The 19,216-nt window shown below is 40.1% G+C and overlaps 1 protein-coding gene across 4 annotated transcripts in view; it reads left to right on the top strand.

Moving 5' to 3' along the window:
- nap1l4b (nucleosome assembly protein 1-like 4b) overlaps nt 1-19,216 on the top strand; it is a 123,574-nt gene that overhangs the window by 38,057 nt on the left and 66,301 nt on the right. For all 4 annotated transcript variants that reach the window (XM_063062121.1, XM_063062122.1, XM_063062123.1 and 1 more), the window contains exons 4-7: nt 1,428-1,527; nt 7,894-8,035; nt 11,892-11,978; nt 17,820-17,951. In XM_063062121.1, coding sequence (XP_062918191.1) covers nt 1,428-1,527; nt 7,894-8,035; nt 11,892-11,978; nt 17,820-17,951 — 461 coding nt within the window. The remainder of the gene's footprint in view (nt 1-1,427; nt 1,528-7,893; nt 8,036-11,891; nt 11,979-17,819; nt 17,952-19,216) is intronic.

The raw sequence follows: 19,216 nt of genomic DNA, 5'->3' as shown, positions 1-19,216 counted from the left end.
TGATGATAGATGCTGCTTTCATGCAACAGTGTTTCATGTAGATGTGCTCAATGGTTGGGGAGGGTTTTACCCATGATGGAATGGGCTGTGTCCACGATTTTTTGTATAATTTTCCATTCAAGAGCATTGGGGTTTCCATGCCAGGCTGTGATGCAGCCAGTCAATGTACTCTCCAATTTGCCCGATCTCTGCAAAAATTAAACTAATTTGCAACTATTGCTGTATCTTTCGTAAGTGTCCTGTTATTTCTTGATTTCAAAAAGGTCTTTGTAGTCTCCCACCAGCCCAATCTGTACCTAGATTGTTTCTACACGTTAAGCTTTTGATCCAATGCCATTCCTCACAAGCAACCACCAATTCCTCTTATGCTTCCAAATTATAAAATGTCAGTTCCCTTGCAATGACATCCTTGTAGTGGCCATCAGATTACACCTATTTGTTTTGGTCCACAGTGCAGCATTTAAAACCAGCTGAACTAAATAGACATGCCTGTTTCCCTGAATAGGACAGTCTGAAGCTAGCAACTATAGGTTAAAGTAAGAGGAGAAAGATTTCAAGGAGACTAGAAGGGAAAGATACAAAAGGAATAGATATAAAAGGCAAGTTTTTTTCTGTGAAGTATGGTGGATATGTGAAAGAAGCTGCCAGTATAAGTGGTAGAGGTGGGTGCACTTACATAAAAGACACTGGACATATAAACGGAAAGAAAAGGTTTAGAGGCATGTAGGCCAAATACAAGCAAATGAGTCTAGATGAGACAAGCACATTGATTGGCATAGATGGATTAGGCTGAAGAGCCTATTTTAGTGCTCTGTTACTCTCAAGATTTTTGTCTCAGTTGTCCTTCAAGCTTCTAAAGAGATATGCTTAACCCCTGGCACAAAGGAAGCAGTATTTCTTTCCGGACTTGGACACAATAGCAAAATTGTATATCTGTGCTCCTGTTTGTATTGTATAGCTTTTAGGGGATGACTGTATATTTGAAAATATGCAAAGAATGCTCTCTTACGCTCTTTGCAGTTTCCAGAGCGCTGATTCCAGCTCATCAGTGAAGCTGAACTTCTCTGAGCTGCAAATAAGATTGCAGTGGATCACGGTGGCCTCCAGCAACTGCCAAGTTCTGTAGCCACATGCCATGTCCATTATAATTGGTCATCTTTTAATAACTACTTTTGTAATTTAAATTACATGTAGGCTCAAAGCTATCTTCTGATTGCATTGAGCCATTGCCTGAAATGTCATTGCATTTGAAAGTAGACCATGTGGTTTTAAGATGAGAGAAATGGTGATATTGAATATATGAGATCTCTACTGATGTTTACCCTCAAGTTCGGGAGTGAATAATGAAATAGGAATTAATGTTTTTTTTGGTCATATGTTGACTGTGCTGATGGAATGTGTGTTCACAATTATTCCCTCCTTTACAGCAAAATTGACAGCTCAGGTCATGCCGAATCCACAGGTATTGGCAGCTTTGCAGGAAAAACTTGACAGTATTTCACACACTCCATCAAGCTACATTGAAACGTGAGTAGAATGTTTACAAGTTGGTTTGGGCATTAATTTCCAGAAGCAGTGCATCAATTATTTGCAACACCATAATGCAATCATGGTGCTTTGTTGCCTTTTGACTTTTAATTGTTACCTTCAGGGATTTCATATGGGTGGTTTTTGAAACTGGTTTGTCCTTCATCTTTTTTTGGAGTGGTCCTGTTACAGCCTAAGAGCAATAGCTGTTCAGGAAGCTTCCACAAATATAATGAAAGAAAAGGCTCTATCTCTCTGCACAAGCTGGATTGTCAGACTGCCTGAGCGAGAACCAGAATTGAAGTAATAGAAAGAGAGTAACTGTCACAGATTTTCACCTCTTTCCCCTCCCACCACACCCCCATTTACTAGGATGAGGCAGATTGGTTGTTTTTTTTTTACCCCTGTGTGGTGTTTCTGCCATTAACATCATCTCCCTCAGCTGCTGAAATCCTTATCTGTGGATTGATAGACCTTGATGCTCACCCACTGAATTCCCATCTTCCCAACAATAAGTTCACATGGTTCAGGTAAAGTTTGTAAATATATTAGGAGCAACAGTAAGTTAATTGGTTCCACAAAATTGCTTTGCTGTTCATTGAGATTGTGACTGATCTTCAAACCTCAACTCAGCAGTCTTGTCTTCCCTGTTAATATTTCACATCCTTACTAAGAATCTATCGATCTCTGCCTTAAATTATTCAAAGTCTCTTTCAATACACTTTGAGGCACTCATACCTGCTAGGAGGGGGAAAATACCTCTGCCTCAACGAAGTGTTGCTTTGTTCTTTTTAAATAGTAGCCTAATTCTGGATTCTACCACAATTGAAAACATTCTCTCCATACTCACCTATTCAAGACTTCTCACATTTCGCATTTCGGTTTGGACACCTTTCTTTTAAATTGAGGTGGTTATTTGAATTTAACTAGCCTGTCCAGCCTCTGTTCATAAGACAACCTGCTCATTCCAAGTAGCTGTCCAGTAGAAAACAGTTGCCAAACTGTTTTCAATTTATTTAAATCCTTTCTTAAATGAGAGAACTGGTACTGTATACAGTACTCTGGATATAGTCTTGTCATTGCCATGTCCAACTTAAATCTAACCCTTTTTTATATTCATTTCCTCCGGCGATGAATCAGAATGCTGTGTACATACATCTATTGATGCTTCTGGACACATCTTCAGTGATGTGCCTGGAATCATCGGGTGTTTCGGGTCTTTCAACATCATACAACCTCCTCCAGGTGACCCAGCCAGGGCTGATCAGACCCCAGCTTGTGTCCAGATGGCTAGCTACTTATGACTCCATGGCTCCCCTCTTTTGAGCCACAGCCATCTTGAGGCCCTCTCTGCCGCATCGGTGATACTGCGGATGGCTCTCCTCTTCCTCGCTCCCTCGATGCCCAAAATGCTGAAGGCTCTAACTAAAGAATGGGCTATGAATAATAATTGTTGTCATGGCTTGCTGCTTCCTATCAACCCCTCCCTTCGCCGTTGCCTCCAGAATTTGGTTAACATCTTTATCAAGCTGCTTCCACAGTGAAGTCATGTTAGCTTCAGGCCATTTGATCCGCCTCCTGTTAGATTTCATGTTAGAGGGATTAGTTTGCAACACTTGGAGGTTCTGGGCACTATGGGGCGACTCTGGGCCTGGCCCCTCCTTTGTCTCACCAGGTTGGACACCTGTGTGTTGTGCTGCTCCTGCTCCTGCCAAACCCTTCATCCTTGCTTGTTAGATCTTCAAGCCGCAATCGTTCTTGCAGATTTTGCCACGTGCACACTGCTTCCTCATCATCGTTTGTTCATTGCCTGGGTCTGATGTCAGGTTTATTATCACTGGCATGTGACGTGAAATTTGTTAACTTAGCAGCAGCAGTTCAATGCAATACATAATGTAGAAGAGGAAAAATAAAATAAACAAATCAATTGCAGTATATGTATATTGAATAGATTTTAAAACATGCAAAAAAAAACAAATACTGTATATTAAAAAAAGTGAGGTAGCATCCAAGGGTTCAGTGTCCATTTAGGAATCAGATGGCAGAGGGGAAGAAACAATCACTTGGTTAGATTTCCCAGTTATTTGTATATTGATCTTGTATTTCATGTATAATGGTATAATTCCTCCTCTTCCAATTCTAGACTTAACTTTTTATATATATATAATACACATATATACACACACACACACACACACACACACACACATATAGATATATAGATATGAGAGAGAGATATATAGATATATATATATAGTCACACATTCTTTATTGTGGAGGCAAAGTAGCTTGTTTAATTCATCTGTTTTTCTGTTGTTACGTACCCCGTAACTGGGTTGCCAAACCAGCAGAAATGGATCACTCAGTTGGAGTCTGGATTACTAGAACTAAGAAAGTTTTATTAAAGAAACAAGCAACACAGTACTCTACTCAAAAGGATAATGAATGCAACAGTTCAGCAATGCTAAACATACATGTACGCAGAATTAAGATAACAGGATCAATCAAGCTCTATCGTTGTCTAGGGGTGAAAGACCAGTTTCAAAGTGACGCAAAGTTCAGTTCAATTTAGTTCAGTTCAGTTCGCAGTAATCGCTGCCGTGGGAGATGGACAGTGGGGGGAAGGAGAGAGAGAGCAAAACGAATGAATATTCAAGGCTTCCACACAGACCTTCGCAGTCAGCTTTCGGGCGAGTCCTTTGTGATGTCATCTGAGGTCACCGACCGTGACCCCTCTGTTTCCAGATACGATCGTTTCCCTGCGGTGAACCTGGCACCCAGGCAAGGGTGGACACACAGCAGGTTCCCGCCGATCGTGCCTTTCCACCCTGTGCGTTTATGGCCCGGTACTTCCCACCGACTTGTGAGAGACGCACCGCTTTCAGGGTCTTGTTACCTCGGGTGTCGTGTGTGTTGCCTTAGCGAACCTGTCCCTTTTTATCCCCCTGCTGGGGTATCGCCTGTCCATCACTTCAAGCAGTTCAGGGTTCAAAGGGGGAGCCGATCTTGACAGCTGTCCTTCCTTCATTAACATCTCCAAATGCTGCTCCATTGTTTTCCTTGTCTCTCTCTCTCCTGAAGACAGATGGCAGACCAACTGCTGATTCCACTGGTGCCAGCCCAGGCCAGCTACATCTTAATCTATGTGTATTCTTGTCACACTGTTGATTTTAATTACTCAGTTATTGAAAGGACCCAATCTCATTTTTAGTTACTTTTTAAAATATCTATAGATGCTTACTATTTGTTTTTCACTTTGAGAACTTCAATATCTACACTAATTTTTCTTCCTTACAAACTTTGTATTCATTTTTTGCATTCTTTCCAACTTCTGAACTGTCACCCATGTTCTGCTTTTTGCCTTATAACTTTTGACTCTTGTAAATAACCATTTGTGGCATGTCCTCCACTCCTTACAATTTTTCTTTCTCACTGGAATGTTTCATCAAAATGTATACCAGCATGACTCACTCAGAAAAAGGAGAAAACTAGTTATTGTTAATAATTGGTTTACTACAATTTTTGGCCTTCTAACCATAATGTACTTGATTTGAAATCTACACCTTTTTAAAATGTAGAAGAGGAATTATTCTAATACTTCAGGAATGTATCTAGCGGTATATCAATGCAGCAAAATTGTTGATTGAAATCTCATCTGTAGCTTATCCTGGTAGAAAGATGACATGTTAACTTGTACATTACTCTACAGAGAAGAGAGTAAGTCATTGTGAAGTGGTGGTGATTGGGGTAGAGAGAAAATTGGTATTGTTGATTGCTGATATCATCAGGCCAAGTAAGCTGTTCAGGTTCTTTTTTGTTCATTCAACAGGTAGAAGAATCTTAGAAATTCCTAGTCTATTTATTGCAAGCTGGTTACGGCAGGTTCTTTTAAATAAACACAGTAATCCAGTAGACACATAATCCAAGGTATTCTATAAATTCAAAATAGATTTCTTATCAAAATATATATAGTACTGTGCGAAAGCCTTAGGCACGTGTATATAGTTCAGGTACTTGAGACTTTTGCACGCTGCCATAGTGATTTTATGTATGGCACTGTACTGCTGCCATGAAAAAAAATTAATGACATATGTGAGCGATAATAAACTGATTCTGATATGTGTGTCTGTTATGCAGTGAGAGTGGGAAGGGGGCAAGGAGAGGAGAGTGGTGGTTGGGGAAAGGGGAAGGGAGGGGGAAGCACCAGAAACACATTCTGTAATGATTAATAAACTAGTTGTGTGGAATCAGATGACTTTGCCTGGTGTCTCAGGGCTGAGTGTGTCTGCACACGTGCCACTTCCTACCCCAGAACTCCTTCTCTGCCACCTGTCCCACATCTCTCCCACGGCACTCCACGCTTGCCATTCTCAACATCCTTAACTCCTGCCAGATTTACAAACTCGCTCTCCGCTCCCCGTTGACAAAAATTGTACTCTTAGGCATGCTGGCTCTATATATGTGCCTATGTCTTTTGGAAAGTACTACATATGTCATCTTGTACAATCTGAGATTCATTTTCTTGCAGTCATTCACAGTAGATACAAGAGAAAAATTAGAATCAATGAACAATCACACCCAATGATAAACAACCAATGTGCAATAGACAACAAACTGCAAATACAAAAAGAAAAACAAATAATAAATAAGCAATAAATATCGAAAGTGAGATGGAGTCCTTGAAAGTGAGTCCATAGGTTGTAGGAACGTTTCAGTGATGGGGCGAGTGAAGTTATCCCTCTGATTCCAAGAGCCTGGTTGGTTGAGAGGTAATAACTGTTCCTGAACCTGGTGATTTTGGTCCTGAGGCTCCTGTGCCATCTTCCAGATGGCAGCATTTACTGTGATGGTGGGCCATATCCACTACTTGTTTGTAGGCTTTTTTATTCAAAGGTATTGGTGTTTCCATATTAGGCTGTGATGCAACCAGTCAATATATTCTTCACCACACATCTATTGAAGTTTGTCAAAATTTAAGTGACCTGCCAAAGCTTGCAAACTTCTAAGGAAATAGAGGCACTGCCATGCTTTTACTGTAATTGCACTTGTGTGCTGTGCCCAGGGCAGATTTTCTGGAATGATAACACCAAGTAGTTTAAAGTTGCTGACCCTCTCCACCTCTAATGCCCCCATGAGGACTAGCTCAAGGAACTCAGATTTCCTCCTTGGTCTTGCTAATGTTGCTGTGGCTCCACTCAGCCAGATTTTCAGTCTTCCTCCTATATTTTGATTCGTTGCCACCTTTAATTCGACCATCAACAGTGGTGTCATCAGCAAACAAATATGACATTGGAGTTGCATTAAGCCTCAGTAAGTATAAAGTGAGTAGAGCACGGGGTTAAGCACACAGCCTTGTGGTGCACCTGTGCTGATGGAGATTGTGGAGGAGATGTTGTTGCCAATCCGAACTTTAAAGTGTGAAGACTATAAAATAGATAATATGCTTCTTTATCCACTAATTTCCTTTCAGTACTTTGACAACATGATAGACTATGGCCCATATCCTTTGATACTCATTAGTTGAGAACTGAAAGCTGCTGTAGGAGGACCTTGTAGCTTATGGTCGATCATGCAGAACTATACATGTTGATTGCTGAAAATTGAGCCCTGAACATTTGTTCTTCATTAACATTAGATCAATTGCAAATGCTTTTTAGGGTGCTGATCTTCCAGCAATAGGATCATTCTACACAAAAGTGAAAGTAGAATTTATTTCCAAGGGAAAATTTTAAGTATTTATAGACATTTAAGGATTGTGTCATATTGCTTACTGTCATCAACTTCAATTGCAGTCATTAAACACAGAACTATGAAAGAATTGAATTAAGATTCTGGGTAGCTGGGGGAGTCGTGGGTGAGTAGGGCTGACAAATGTTGGTAGTTTTATTTCTGTATGTTGAATCTGTGTCAAGTCAGAGCTAGCCAGAGCAAGTCCATGCAATTCAGTGGAAAGGAAAGGCTACAGTAAAAATAGTTGTTTTTGTTTTTTAATGAATGTTTTTAATTGTTTGATTAAGTTCTGGAATGTCCAGGTCAAATAGCAACCTTCAGGGGCTATAATGGCTTGACACTAATAAAATAAGGATTGTGACCTGGCTCGCTATCATGTTTACAACTTCTTTGTGGTTAGACTTATTCTGGCCTGTTTGTGCAGTAGTGTTATGTCTTCTGCTGCACAGAGCCTGGTTGTTAATGTTTGGACCAGCCTCAGACAGAAAAACTATGAAAAATTTCAAGCAAGGAGAGTATGGATTTATCTTTATCATAGATGTTCTTTTCTTTAAAAAAGCTCAGGCAAAGAGAGTAGCTTATAAGTTACTCTTTGTGTTTTCTTTGTTTCTTATATTAATAATTGACTATTTGCAGTTTACCTAAAGCTGTAAAGAGAAGAATAAACGCCTTGAAGCGGCTTCAGGTTAAATGTGCCCACATAGAAGCCAAATTTTATGAGGAAATTCATGAACTGGAGCGGAAATATGCAGCTCTTTACCAGCCATACTTCGAAAAGGTAAGAGTATTTTAAAAAATGTCTTGTATATATTTGTATGAAAGCAATGCTTAACCTAATAAGTGTAATTTGTTCAGTCCAAAAAGTTGGCATTTGGTAGAATTATTAACTTCCTTTTGCTGAAATGCTCTAAATTATTGTATTAAAATGCCCAATTTTGCTTATTATGTGAGGAATATTGCAGCTTGAATAGTTACCTTGTATGACATTGAGATAAGAGTATTATTTTGAATATGATTTTAAAGCCTGGAATGTTTAAAATAATTCCTCAGATATGAACACAGATGAACAGTGTCTTCTGAGGTTGCTTTATTGAGTTACAGATTCATGGTTATTAACTGTGGAAATGTGCACTTCAACCCGCCCAGCTCAGCACCAACCATCGAGAGCCCACTTTAAACTTCAACCCCTTTTATTCTTGCATTTTGAGGAAGTGGGAGGAATTTACAACAGCAACGGAAACCCACACAGTCATAAGGAAAATGTGCAAAGTTCACAGCACAACACTGGAGGTCAAGACTGATCGTCAGCCACTGGAGCTGTGAGGCGACGGTCTACTATTACCTATCATTCAGATGCTTTCATTGAATTGGGGTCAGTTCAGTCCTATGATCATCTAAAATTCTTAGGCACATATGGAAAAAAACTCTGAAGTGAAGATGCTTTCTAAAATAATGAAATAAAAAGTTTCTAAATATCAAAAAATTACAAAAAGATCAGTAAACAGGAAGAAAGAATCAAATCATGCCTTTAAAACTATATCAATTCTCTTAGGCCAAAGTCTGCAGAAGAACTGTGACAAGTTCTCCAAGGTGCTTGGAACAACCTACCAGCCCATTTCCTTATAAAACTGCACAACAGTGTACCTTAGAGAATTGAACATCACGGGGGAGCAAGCAAAATCAGCCCCACTTTCACCTCTAGTCCCAACATTCAAGCCTTCCAGTCTATCTGGGCCAGTGTTTAAATTGTCCACGCTAGAGCTTCACTTTCGGACCTGGATTTCGGTGCAGTGATACCCTTGGGCAGCACAGCCTGAAGCCGTTCTCAATCTCACCAGATCAGCTCAGTGCTTGGAGTGATCCAAGCTCACACCTGGGTTAGGTGGATGAGCATCCAAACTCTTCTTCATCAATGACTCCAAATCGTGTACTCCAACAGCGACAGCGATACGAACTACATCTGCATCTTGAACATGTGGTGTTTTGGCTTTGCAATACACCGTCGTGGCTCATCCTACAGATCAGCTTCGCCTCCGCTTGCGTTTTCATTGTTTGTGGTGATAGTTGACTACAAATTGCTTCAGAAAAGTAATATTTTAGTCGCATTTCTTGCCATTTGAATCAGCAGTAAGTTATCACACGTCTTTAGTAATGCCATCTTAAACTCGTCTGCTGTACTCAGTTTCCATGGCTGACCACTGCGTTTCTGGTCCTCAACCCTGCCCGTTTCTTTGTGATTCTTTAGAAGAGCTTGAAACTCCTGTCTGCCGTGAAATTTTTGCTTGGAAGAGACCTTGCTGATGCATTGTGTCTTGTTGCTATACTCACTCTTGCCATGGTATAAGAATTGATGATTTTAAGATTAAACTGTCATATCTGTTACACCCTCACCTTTTAGTTAGGCTGTCCTTCATTCAGTTTGATACCTTCTACACCCGTTTCAGTTTCAATTAATCATTTTAGTTCATTCAGCTTAATATGTCATTGATCATTGGCATTTTGTTTGTTATCTTTGTTTTAATTGTACACTGGGCAATATACTGAAAAGTAGTCTATTACTTAATATGTTATTTTCTTTAACAAAATAGAAAAATTTCTCTGAAGTTTGTTTTCTACTGAGACACTAAGACAAAAAATAAACATCTAAAACAAAATTTATATCAAAAGTCTAGGGTGCCTAAGACTTTTGCACAGTACGCATTTTAGGAATTGGGAGGAATTTATAACACTGAAGGAAGCCCATGCAGTCATAAAGGAAAATGAGGAAAATTCACGGCATAACACTGGAGGTCAAGATTGATCGTTAGTCTCTGACACTGTAACTGCTATCTATCATTTCAGATGCTTTAATTGAAACGTGGGGGGTTGAATTCAATCCTGGGAACCTTTTTGTCATAACCAACCTACATGAGCATAGAGTTAGATATCTGGTATAACTTATTTGTCCAGAAATGCTGTACTACAGTCCTTCAGTACTCGTACATTTGCCTGTCTAGATACAGGTGGATGATCTTTCTCCCTCTTTATTTTGAAATTCAATATCATCGAATGGACAGCAACATGGCCTTCTGTGGTGTAGCAATCGGGTCCTACTTCTTAAATGGTCTTGACTACTGGGAAAGCTGAGTACAAACTTAGAAGTTATAAATAATTTTGATAGGTTCCACATGACTAGCCTTCAGAGACATTTTACAAAATATAATAAATCAATTAAAAATAAATTTTATAATTTTAAAATATAATTACCAAAACAAGGCAAATCAATTATTCTATCTCCATTTTCTTACAAGTCTCCACTGTCCAATTCTTAGGTAATTCATTTCTGTTTCTGATTTGGAATGAGATTTGTCCAGGTCTGGAATCCAATATTTCCTCATACAAGACTAAGTTCTGCAGCTGGGCTCCTCATAGAAAGTCAAATAAATCATCATCTTTCCCTGCCTCATGCACATCCAAGACTTCTGTTTGAGCATCTCCATCTGCCTTATTTTCAGTTGCTCAACATTTAAACCTTCTTTTACCACTTCCATTTATAACTCATTGAGTCATTTCACTGACCACTTGTACCTAACACCTCACTGAATATCATCAACTTTTCACTGAATCTCACCTCCTGTCTGTTCCCTTATTCCTCTGGTATCTTTGTCTTTTGAACTTCTTACCTTTTAATTTTTTTAAACATTCAATCACTTACCCAATTATTGGTTTGAGGTGCTGTTTTCTTTCCTCCTGGAGTCTTCAAACTGGTCTTAATAGTCCTATGATTGACACTATACAACTAATCTTGTTAGCAGTTTATTTACACGAGAATTTGGTATCACTGACAGGGTCAGTATTTAATGTTGATCTCTATTTGTCCTAGAGAAGGTGATCAACTGCCATTTGAGTACTGCTGCCTTTGTAATGGAGGCAGTTTCACAATGTTGCTGTACAGTCTGTGACTTGAGTGAATTTTATTCAGTGGTTTCTGAGCTTTTTATCTTTTCCTCTGGCTGGCAGAAGCCACTTGTTTGATAGGAGCTATAAAAAAAAGGCACAGATTAGCTGAACTTTATTGCCACGTCTGTCTCTTGCTTCCAAATTTGTTCATTCTCTGTGATCCTTTGTAATTCAACATAGTTTGGATGGATACACTAGAGCAATTTGTTCTTGATTTATTTCACAATGGCCTTGCAAGTTGCTCTCTTAAATTTCTCTGCTATTGGTGAGACGAGAGCTATTGTGGTACCAGCACCTTCGTGTCTGCAGAATCACAATGTTTACAGCCTGGAAGAGGCTGTCAAATCGCTGTGGAAGAACAATCCAGCTGGTTCTGCTCTCGACCCTCTCAGTGTGTGACTGCTTAAATAATATTATCCTGACCAAGGTTGAATTCACAGAACGAGAAAAATCAAAGTTTGACATAACAAGCTTCATGCTCAACATGGAAGGTTAAAGACCCATTCATCCTGTGCACGATGAAGTTGCTACTTCATTAGTAAGCCTTAAAATGATGGGTTATATGTTACGTATTTTAGCAAGAATGCAGCACACCAACAATATAGCTTCATTCTTTGTGTTCAGTGATGTGGAATATTACTGCTAATTATCAGTGTGGCAACCCGTTTGTTGCTTAGTTGTTTTCCCTCTTCCAGAGACGAGACATAACGTCAGGCAACGTAGAGCCCACAGATGCAGAATGTGAATGGCATAGCGACAAGGAAGAAGAGGAAGAATTAGCAGTAAGTTTCACTTTTGTGGGGGAGAGAGGGGGTGGGAGGTGGAATTTCTCCAATTTAGATCAATATAGATTATAAATCTGATCAAACCTGTGACCTTTCTGAAAGTAGAATTTCTTGTCAAAATGTAGATTGCAAAATATGATGTATAAAATATGCCTATGTGTAAGTTGTTCTCCATTTATTTGGGCATTATAATTTTATGAAAATGCATTTTTTAGTATACCAACATCTTTTTGTCCACAAGTTTAAAAACTGCTCACTGCAAATAGTACACATTACATAAATACTGTAGGTTTTCACTATCAAAAAAACAAGATTCAATGTTACCTGGAGAATTTTTCATTGATTTTTTTTTAAAAGAGCCAAGTGGTTGAGTCTGCTGGAAGTTTGAGTGTGTGAATTGTGGAGCGGCTGGAGCCAAGGCAAAGCTGATGCACCACTATCACATACCCTAACCTTTTGTCTCTCTCTTCTGTTGCATTGTTACCCCATCTGTCCCATGACTACCCCTCAGTCCCACACCAAACCTTCCAGAACTTCCTACCCTGACTTTGCCATCTCTAACCCACGAACTCTGTTTTCCATCCCATACAGACAGTGTCAGAATACTCTCATTAAATCTTCCTGGCTACCTTATAACTCTCGAACCCTGTTCAATTTAGGCTTCCTGAACATTAGGTCACAAGTTATGCTCCCAAGTTCTTGCCTTATACAATTGTAATTAGCCTGCCTCCAACGAAGTAATTTCTCTTATTGCCTGCTCTGATGCTTGACCATGGCTATGCTAAAGGCTGGGGAGTCTCTGAAGTGCTCACCCACTGAGAGATCTGTCACCTGACCAAGTTCAGTATGGCGTCTCCTCTAGTCGGCCTCTCAGCATTTTGAGTCAGGAATCCTTTCAGGGCACACCTAATAAATTCCACCCATCTAAGCCTTTTGCACTAAGGAGTTGCAAACAATATTTTTCCAAATTTGCCTCCTACATACTGTCCTTGCACATCTGGAGAAGAGGGATGCTTCTGTGAGAATGCTGTTCTTGGACAACAGTTCAGCATTCAACACTAATTCCATCCAGGCTCGACAGGAAGCTCAGACACCTTGGCCTTGACCCTGCCTTGTGCAGCTGGATCCTGGACTTCCTGTTAGATCGCCAGCAGGTGGTAAGAGTGGGCTCCCTCACCTCCACCCCTGTGACCCTCAATACAGGAGCCCCTCAGGGCTGTGTACTAAGTCCCCTCCTTTACTCCCTGTATACCCATGTGTGTGTTCCCACCCACAGCTCTAATCTGCTAATTAAATTTGCTGGCAATACTACATTGATTGGCCTAATCTCAAACAATAACGAGGTGGCCTACGGGGAAGAAGTCATCTCTCTGACCCAGCGGTGTCAAGAGAACAACCTCTCCCTCAATGTTGCAAAAACAAAGGAGCTGGTTGTGGATTACATGAGGAATGGGGACAGGCTAACTCCTATTGACATCAATGGATCTGGGGTTGAGAGGGTAAACAGCTTTAAATTCCTCAGTATCCATATCACCGAGGACCTCACATGGTCTGTACACACCAGCAGTGTGGTGAAAAAGGCACAACAGCATCTCTTTCACCTCAGACGGTTGAGGAAGTTTGATATGGGGCCCCCAAATCCTAAGAACTTTCTACAGGGGCACAATTGAGAGCATCCTGACTGGCTGCATCGCTGCCTGATATGGGAACTGTACCTCCCTTACTCGCAGGATTCTGCAGAGAGTGGTGCGGACAGCCCAGCACACATATAGTTGTGAACTTCCGATGATTCAGGACATTTACAAAGACAGGTGTGTAAAAAGGACCCGAAGGATCAGTAGGGTCCCGAGTCACCCCAGTCACAATCTATTCCAGCTGCTATCATCTGGAAACGGTACTGCAGCATTAGGACCAACAGGCTCTGGGACAGCTGCTTCCACCAGGCCATCAGACTGATTAGCTCACGCTGATTTGAATGTATTTCTATGTTACATTGACTATTCTATTTATTATAAATTACTATGATTGCACATTTAGACGGAGATGTAAAGATTTTTACTCGTATATGTGAAGGATGTAAGAAATAAAGTCAAATTCAATTCAGTTTTAATTAATAAAATTACACTTGAAATAAAGTCAATTCAGTCTGTTCCTCAGTGTTGTTATGGGGGAGGGGGGGGGAGGTCCTTAGAATATTCCAATAGAGTGATTGCTGCTTTTCTGATTTTGATTTCCACCCACACTCACTCAGTAGACAATCCATCCACAACATCTTTCCTTTCTGCAGATGTGAAATTATTCCTAATTGGCACCTTACCTCCCTCCCTACCTACCCCTTTTCAAGTGGCAAAGTTTCAGAACATCAAGCAAAGTCTCTGTAATGGCCACAGCTCCATTACTAATGTATGCTCCAAGTTCATCACCCAGGTACCTCTTGCTTTAGAGTAAATACATTTTAACCCATGCTAATGACTGCATTTATGCCCTATCCAGTGCCTTTCTTACCTCAGTCTCTCACCACATTTACATCTACTTGAATACCAACTGCTCCATCATCTGACCTAATACTCAGGTTCCCATCCCCCAACCGCCTAGTTTAAATCTTCCCGAATACCTACAGCAAACCTGCCTGCAAGGACATTGCTCCTTTTCAGGGAAGGTATGACCTGTCCCTTTTCTAAAGGCATAGCTTACCCAGGAGAAAACCCAATCATCCACAAATCTGAAACCTTGCCACTTGCACCAACTCTTCAGCCACACATTTATCTGCCATGTCATCCTGTTCTTACCCCCAAAGATGCATAGCACAGGCAGCAATCTAGACATTGCTACCACTGTGGTGCTGCTTTTTAGCTTCCTAACTAACTTCTTAACTACTCCTTAACTCCATATGTACCAATGGCTGCTCATCCCCTCCCTTAAGAATGCTGTGTATTCGATCCGAGACATCTTTAACCCTGACACCTGGAGGCAACATACCATTTGGGAGTTGCATTCTTGTTTTCAGAATCACCTATTTGTTCCTAACCAAAGGATCTGCTGTCACTACCACTCTGCCCTTCTCCCCTCTCTTCCTTTCTGAGCTGCAGAGCCAGCCTCAGTGGCAGGTACCTGGCCATTGCAGTTTTCCCTGGGTAAGTTGTTCCTTCCTCCTCCCTCCCTGAGCAGTATTCAGACTGATACACAATGGATTCCAATTAATTGAGTCATTGTTTAAACGGGGGCAGTCATTTGTTTGGGACACTATGCTACTTAATTGGGACGGGAGACTTGCTGAACAGTTTCTAACTAGCATCAGTTGCATCATGTCATGTGGCCCTTGGATACTACACCGTGTTTCGAGCGAACAGTGCTTAAATAGCTTCAGTTGTGTGTGCTTGTGTTCAAAAAGCAGCGATTCTTGTCACTGATAGTGGGCGAGAAATAAGTTGGCAAGGCAGTTCAGAAGTGTTTTACTCTGCAGTTCCAAGCATTCAGGCTTGGATGTGCTAGAAAGAGCCGGGAGTGAAAATGAAGCGATTTCACAACAGGTTAGGAACTATGAAGAATTTGAAGGTATTGATACTTACCTTGAATGTTAAAATGAAAGTGAAGGTTTAGAGGATGCAATCATCAAAAGCATTGTATGGAAGCAGCCATTATCTGCACTAGATGTCTGCGCTGATTTTGTTCATTTACAGTCCATCAAACGAATGTATGGTAGCATACACTGAATGAATTCCTCCATTGATAACTATTAGGAACTAATACAGTTTTATAGTACTGCACTAATATTAATAGAGTTCTAATTTATTCTGTATTTTATTTAAATACATAATTTATTGTTCAGATAAATGATAGTGTGTCTTTTTTTATATACCTTTTAACTACAGTGGATTCCGGTTAATTAGGCCATCGGTTAATCAGGACTGCCGTTAGTTTGGGACGGGAGACTGTTGCCGATCAGTTTCAAACTAGCACAGGTCGTGTACACTTGTGTGGCCATTAGACACTATACCATGCTTCAAACAATCAGTTTTTAAATAGTGTGAGTTATGGGTGTTCATGTTCAAAAAACTGTGGTCTTTTTTTGTCACTGATAGCTGGTGAGAAATAATCAGCAAAACAACTTGGAACTGTTTTACTCACCAAAGTTTCAAGCATTCAGGCTTGGCAATGCCAGAAATGGCCAGGAGTGAAAATGAAACATTTCACTACTTCAAGTTAGGAATTGTGAAGGCATCGATAATCATCTTGAATGTTACAATGAAAATGAATATTTGGAGGATGCAATCGTTGGAAGAGTTGTATGAGGGCAGTCCATTATCTGCACTAGTGTCTATGCTGATTTTGTTCATTTACAGTCGATCAAAAGAACATGGCAGATGAATTCCTCCATTATATCCTGAGATTATATATCAGTTAATATTAGGAACACAGTTATAGCACTGTAGAGGTATTGGTAATGTTCCAAATTTTTCTGTATTTCATTTAGATATATAGATTGTTACTGAGTTGAGCGATATTTTGTCTTTTTATACTTTTTTAACTTTCCATGAAACCAGCTAATTGGAGCAGCTGCTGAATTGGGCCAAAATATGCCCAATTAACTGGAATCTGGTATTTGTCATTGAGGGGGACAGCTGCAGGGGTGCCCTGCTCTGACAGTCTATTCCTCTTCCCTCTCCTGACATTCACTTAGCTACCTTAACCATCCTATCAACTACTGTGTTAGTTGATAGCTATCAAGAGGGAGTGTGGTGTTTAGCCTTCATTGAGTTCAAGAGCCATAGGGTAATGTTTGACTTTATAAAACTCTGGTTAAACCACTCTTGAAATAGTGTTCAATTCTGGTTGCCTAATTATAAGAAGGATGTGGGAGCTTTAGAGGGTGCAGAGGAGATTTACCAGGATGCTGCCTGGATTAGATTATATGGTTTATGAGAAAAAGTTGAACAGTTTAGGGTTTTTGCCTTTGAAGCAAAGGACGTCGAGAAATAACTTGATGAGAGACATAGGTAGAGTGGGCAGCCAATGGAGGGAAGTTTAAGGGAGGTGTCAAAGGGAAGTGTTTTTTTTCCACAGTAGTACATGCCTATAATGGACTACCAGAGGTATTTGTAGAGGCTGATGCAATTAGAGCATTTAAGAAACGCTGAGATTATATATACAAGAAAGTAAGAAAAACAGAGGGTTATTGGCTGTTTAAGAGGGAAGAATTAGATTGGTCAAGGAATAAGTTTATTTAACTGGCATAGTAATTGAGGGCCAAAGACCCTGTACTGTTTTATGTTCTATGTGCACTGTAGTCTGAAATAAGTACTTTCTTCAACATCCACCTTCGCAGTTTGCCTGTCTTTGAAGCAGCACAAAGGAAGATTTTCTTCACACAGAAATAAAATTACATTTGAGCCCAACTTCAAATTAGTGTGTCTCATTGCTAAATATCTTTAATTTCTCATGTCAGCTATTCAGTGGCTTTCACTGGTTATGTTTACTGCTAGTTTTGTTTTAAATGTGATTTAGTGTCATCAGCAGATACTGACTGGAATCTCATGGACTTAATATTTCTAGGAGTTTTAAGTCTGTGGAGACATGTTTCTAAATGTACATTTGGCCCCCAGAACTGAAAAGCTAAGTAGTTAACATAATTAACCGGGCAGTCTCCAGCAAATGGACTGAAAAAGAAATCCATGTTAAGTAAAGTGGATTTGACATTTTGAATTAGAATAATGGAACAAAGCACTTTTTGTTGGTTTACATTTTTGTGGTCAAGTGTAAAGAACTTGTGGCCAAATTTGCTTTCTGAGCTTTACAGTGCATTGATTAATACTTCTGTTTTGGCTTTTGTCTTAATAGGAAGAATTGAAAAAGAAAGCAGCAATAGAAGAGAAGAAAGAAGAATCAGAACAAGACGAAAATCCCAAAGGAATCCCCGATTTCTGGGTCACAATATTCAGGAATGTAGATATGATAAGTGAAATTGTTGAGGTGAGGGAGCGAACGACATAATTATCACTTTGAATATAAATCTCTTTTAATTCTGTTGTTGCTATATTTTTGACCATAAGACATAGGAGCAGAATTAGGCCATTCAGGTCTGCTCCGCCATTCCATCATGGTTGATTTATTATCCCTTTCAACCCCATTCTCCTGTCATCTCCCTGTAACCTTTGACGTCCTAATTAATCTAGAACCTATCAACCTCCATCTTAAATATACCCAATAACTTGGCAGCTGCCTGTGGCAGTGAATTCTATAGATTCACTACCCTCTGGCTAAAGAAATTTTTCCTCATTTCTGTTGTAAATGGATGTCCCTCTATTCTAAGGCTGTGTACTCTAGTCCTACATTCTGACACTAGGAAAATCATCTCTAAACCCACTCTATCTGGGTCTTTCATAATTCGATAGGTTTCAATGAGATCTAAACTCCAGCAAGTACAGGCCCAGAGCTATCACACTGCTCGTATGTTTACCCTTTCATTCCTGGGATCATTTTTGTGAACCACTTCTGAGCCCTCTTCAAATCCAGCACATTGTTTCTTAGCTAAGGGACCCAAAACCGCTCACAATCCTTCAAATGCAGTCTGACCAATGTCTTGTAAAGCCATATTGCATCCTTATTCTTGTATTCTAGTTCTCTCAAAATGAATGCTAACATTGCATTGCCTTCCTTACCACTGACTCAATCTGCAAGTCAACCTTTATGGAATCCTGCACGAGTTCTTCCAAGTGCCTTTGCCCCTCTGCTCTTTGAGTTTTCTCCCCTTCTAGAAAATAGTCTACACATTTATTCCTTCTACCAAAATACAGGTCGACCTTCACTGATCTGGCACCGTTGGGACCTGAGGAATGCCAGATTAGTGAAAATGCCGAATTACAGAAGGATCACATTCAGCATTATAGGTGCTGGATTATCGAAGGAACCAGATTACAAGTAATCGGATTAGTGAAGGTCGACCTGTATTAACCATGTACTTCCCTAAACTATATTCCATCTGCCACTTCTTTGCCCATTCTCCCAATCTGTCCAATTCTTTCTGCAGACTCCCTACTTCCTCAACACTACTTGCTCCTCCACCTATCTTTGTATCATCCATGTTGGCCACAAACCATTAATTCCTTCATTCAAATAATTGACGTGTGATGTGAAAAGAAGCAGTCCCAACACTGACCTCTGAAACACCACTTGTCACCGGCAGCCAATAAGAAGAGGCCCCCTTTATTCCCACTCTTTACCTCCTGCCAGTCAGC

Source organism: Mobula hypostoma, chromosome 11 (genome assembly GCF_963921235.1).
Source record: "Mobula hypostoma chromosome 11, sMobHyp1.1, whole genome shotgun sequence".
Taxonomy (NCBI): domain Eukaryota; kingdom Metazoa; phylum Chordata; class Chondrichthyes; order Myliobatiformes; family Myliobatidae; genus Mobula; species Mobula hypostoma.
This window is presented reverse-complemented; position numbering and strand designations above follow the sequence as displayed.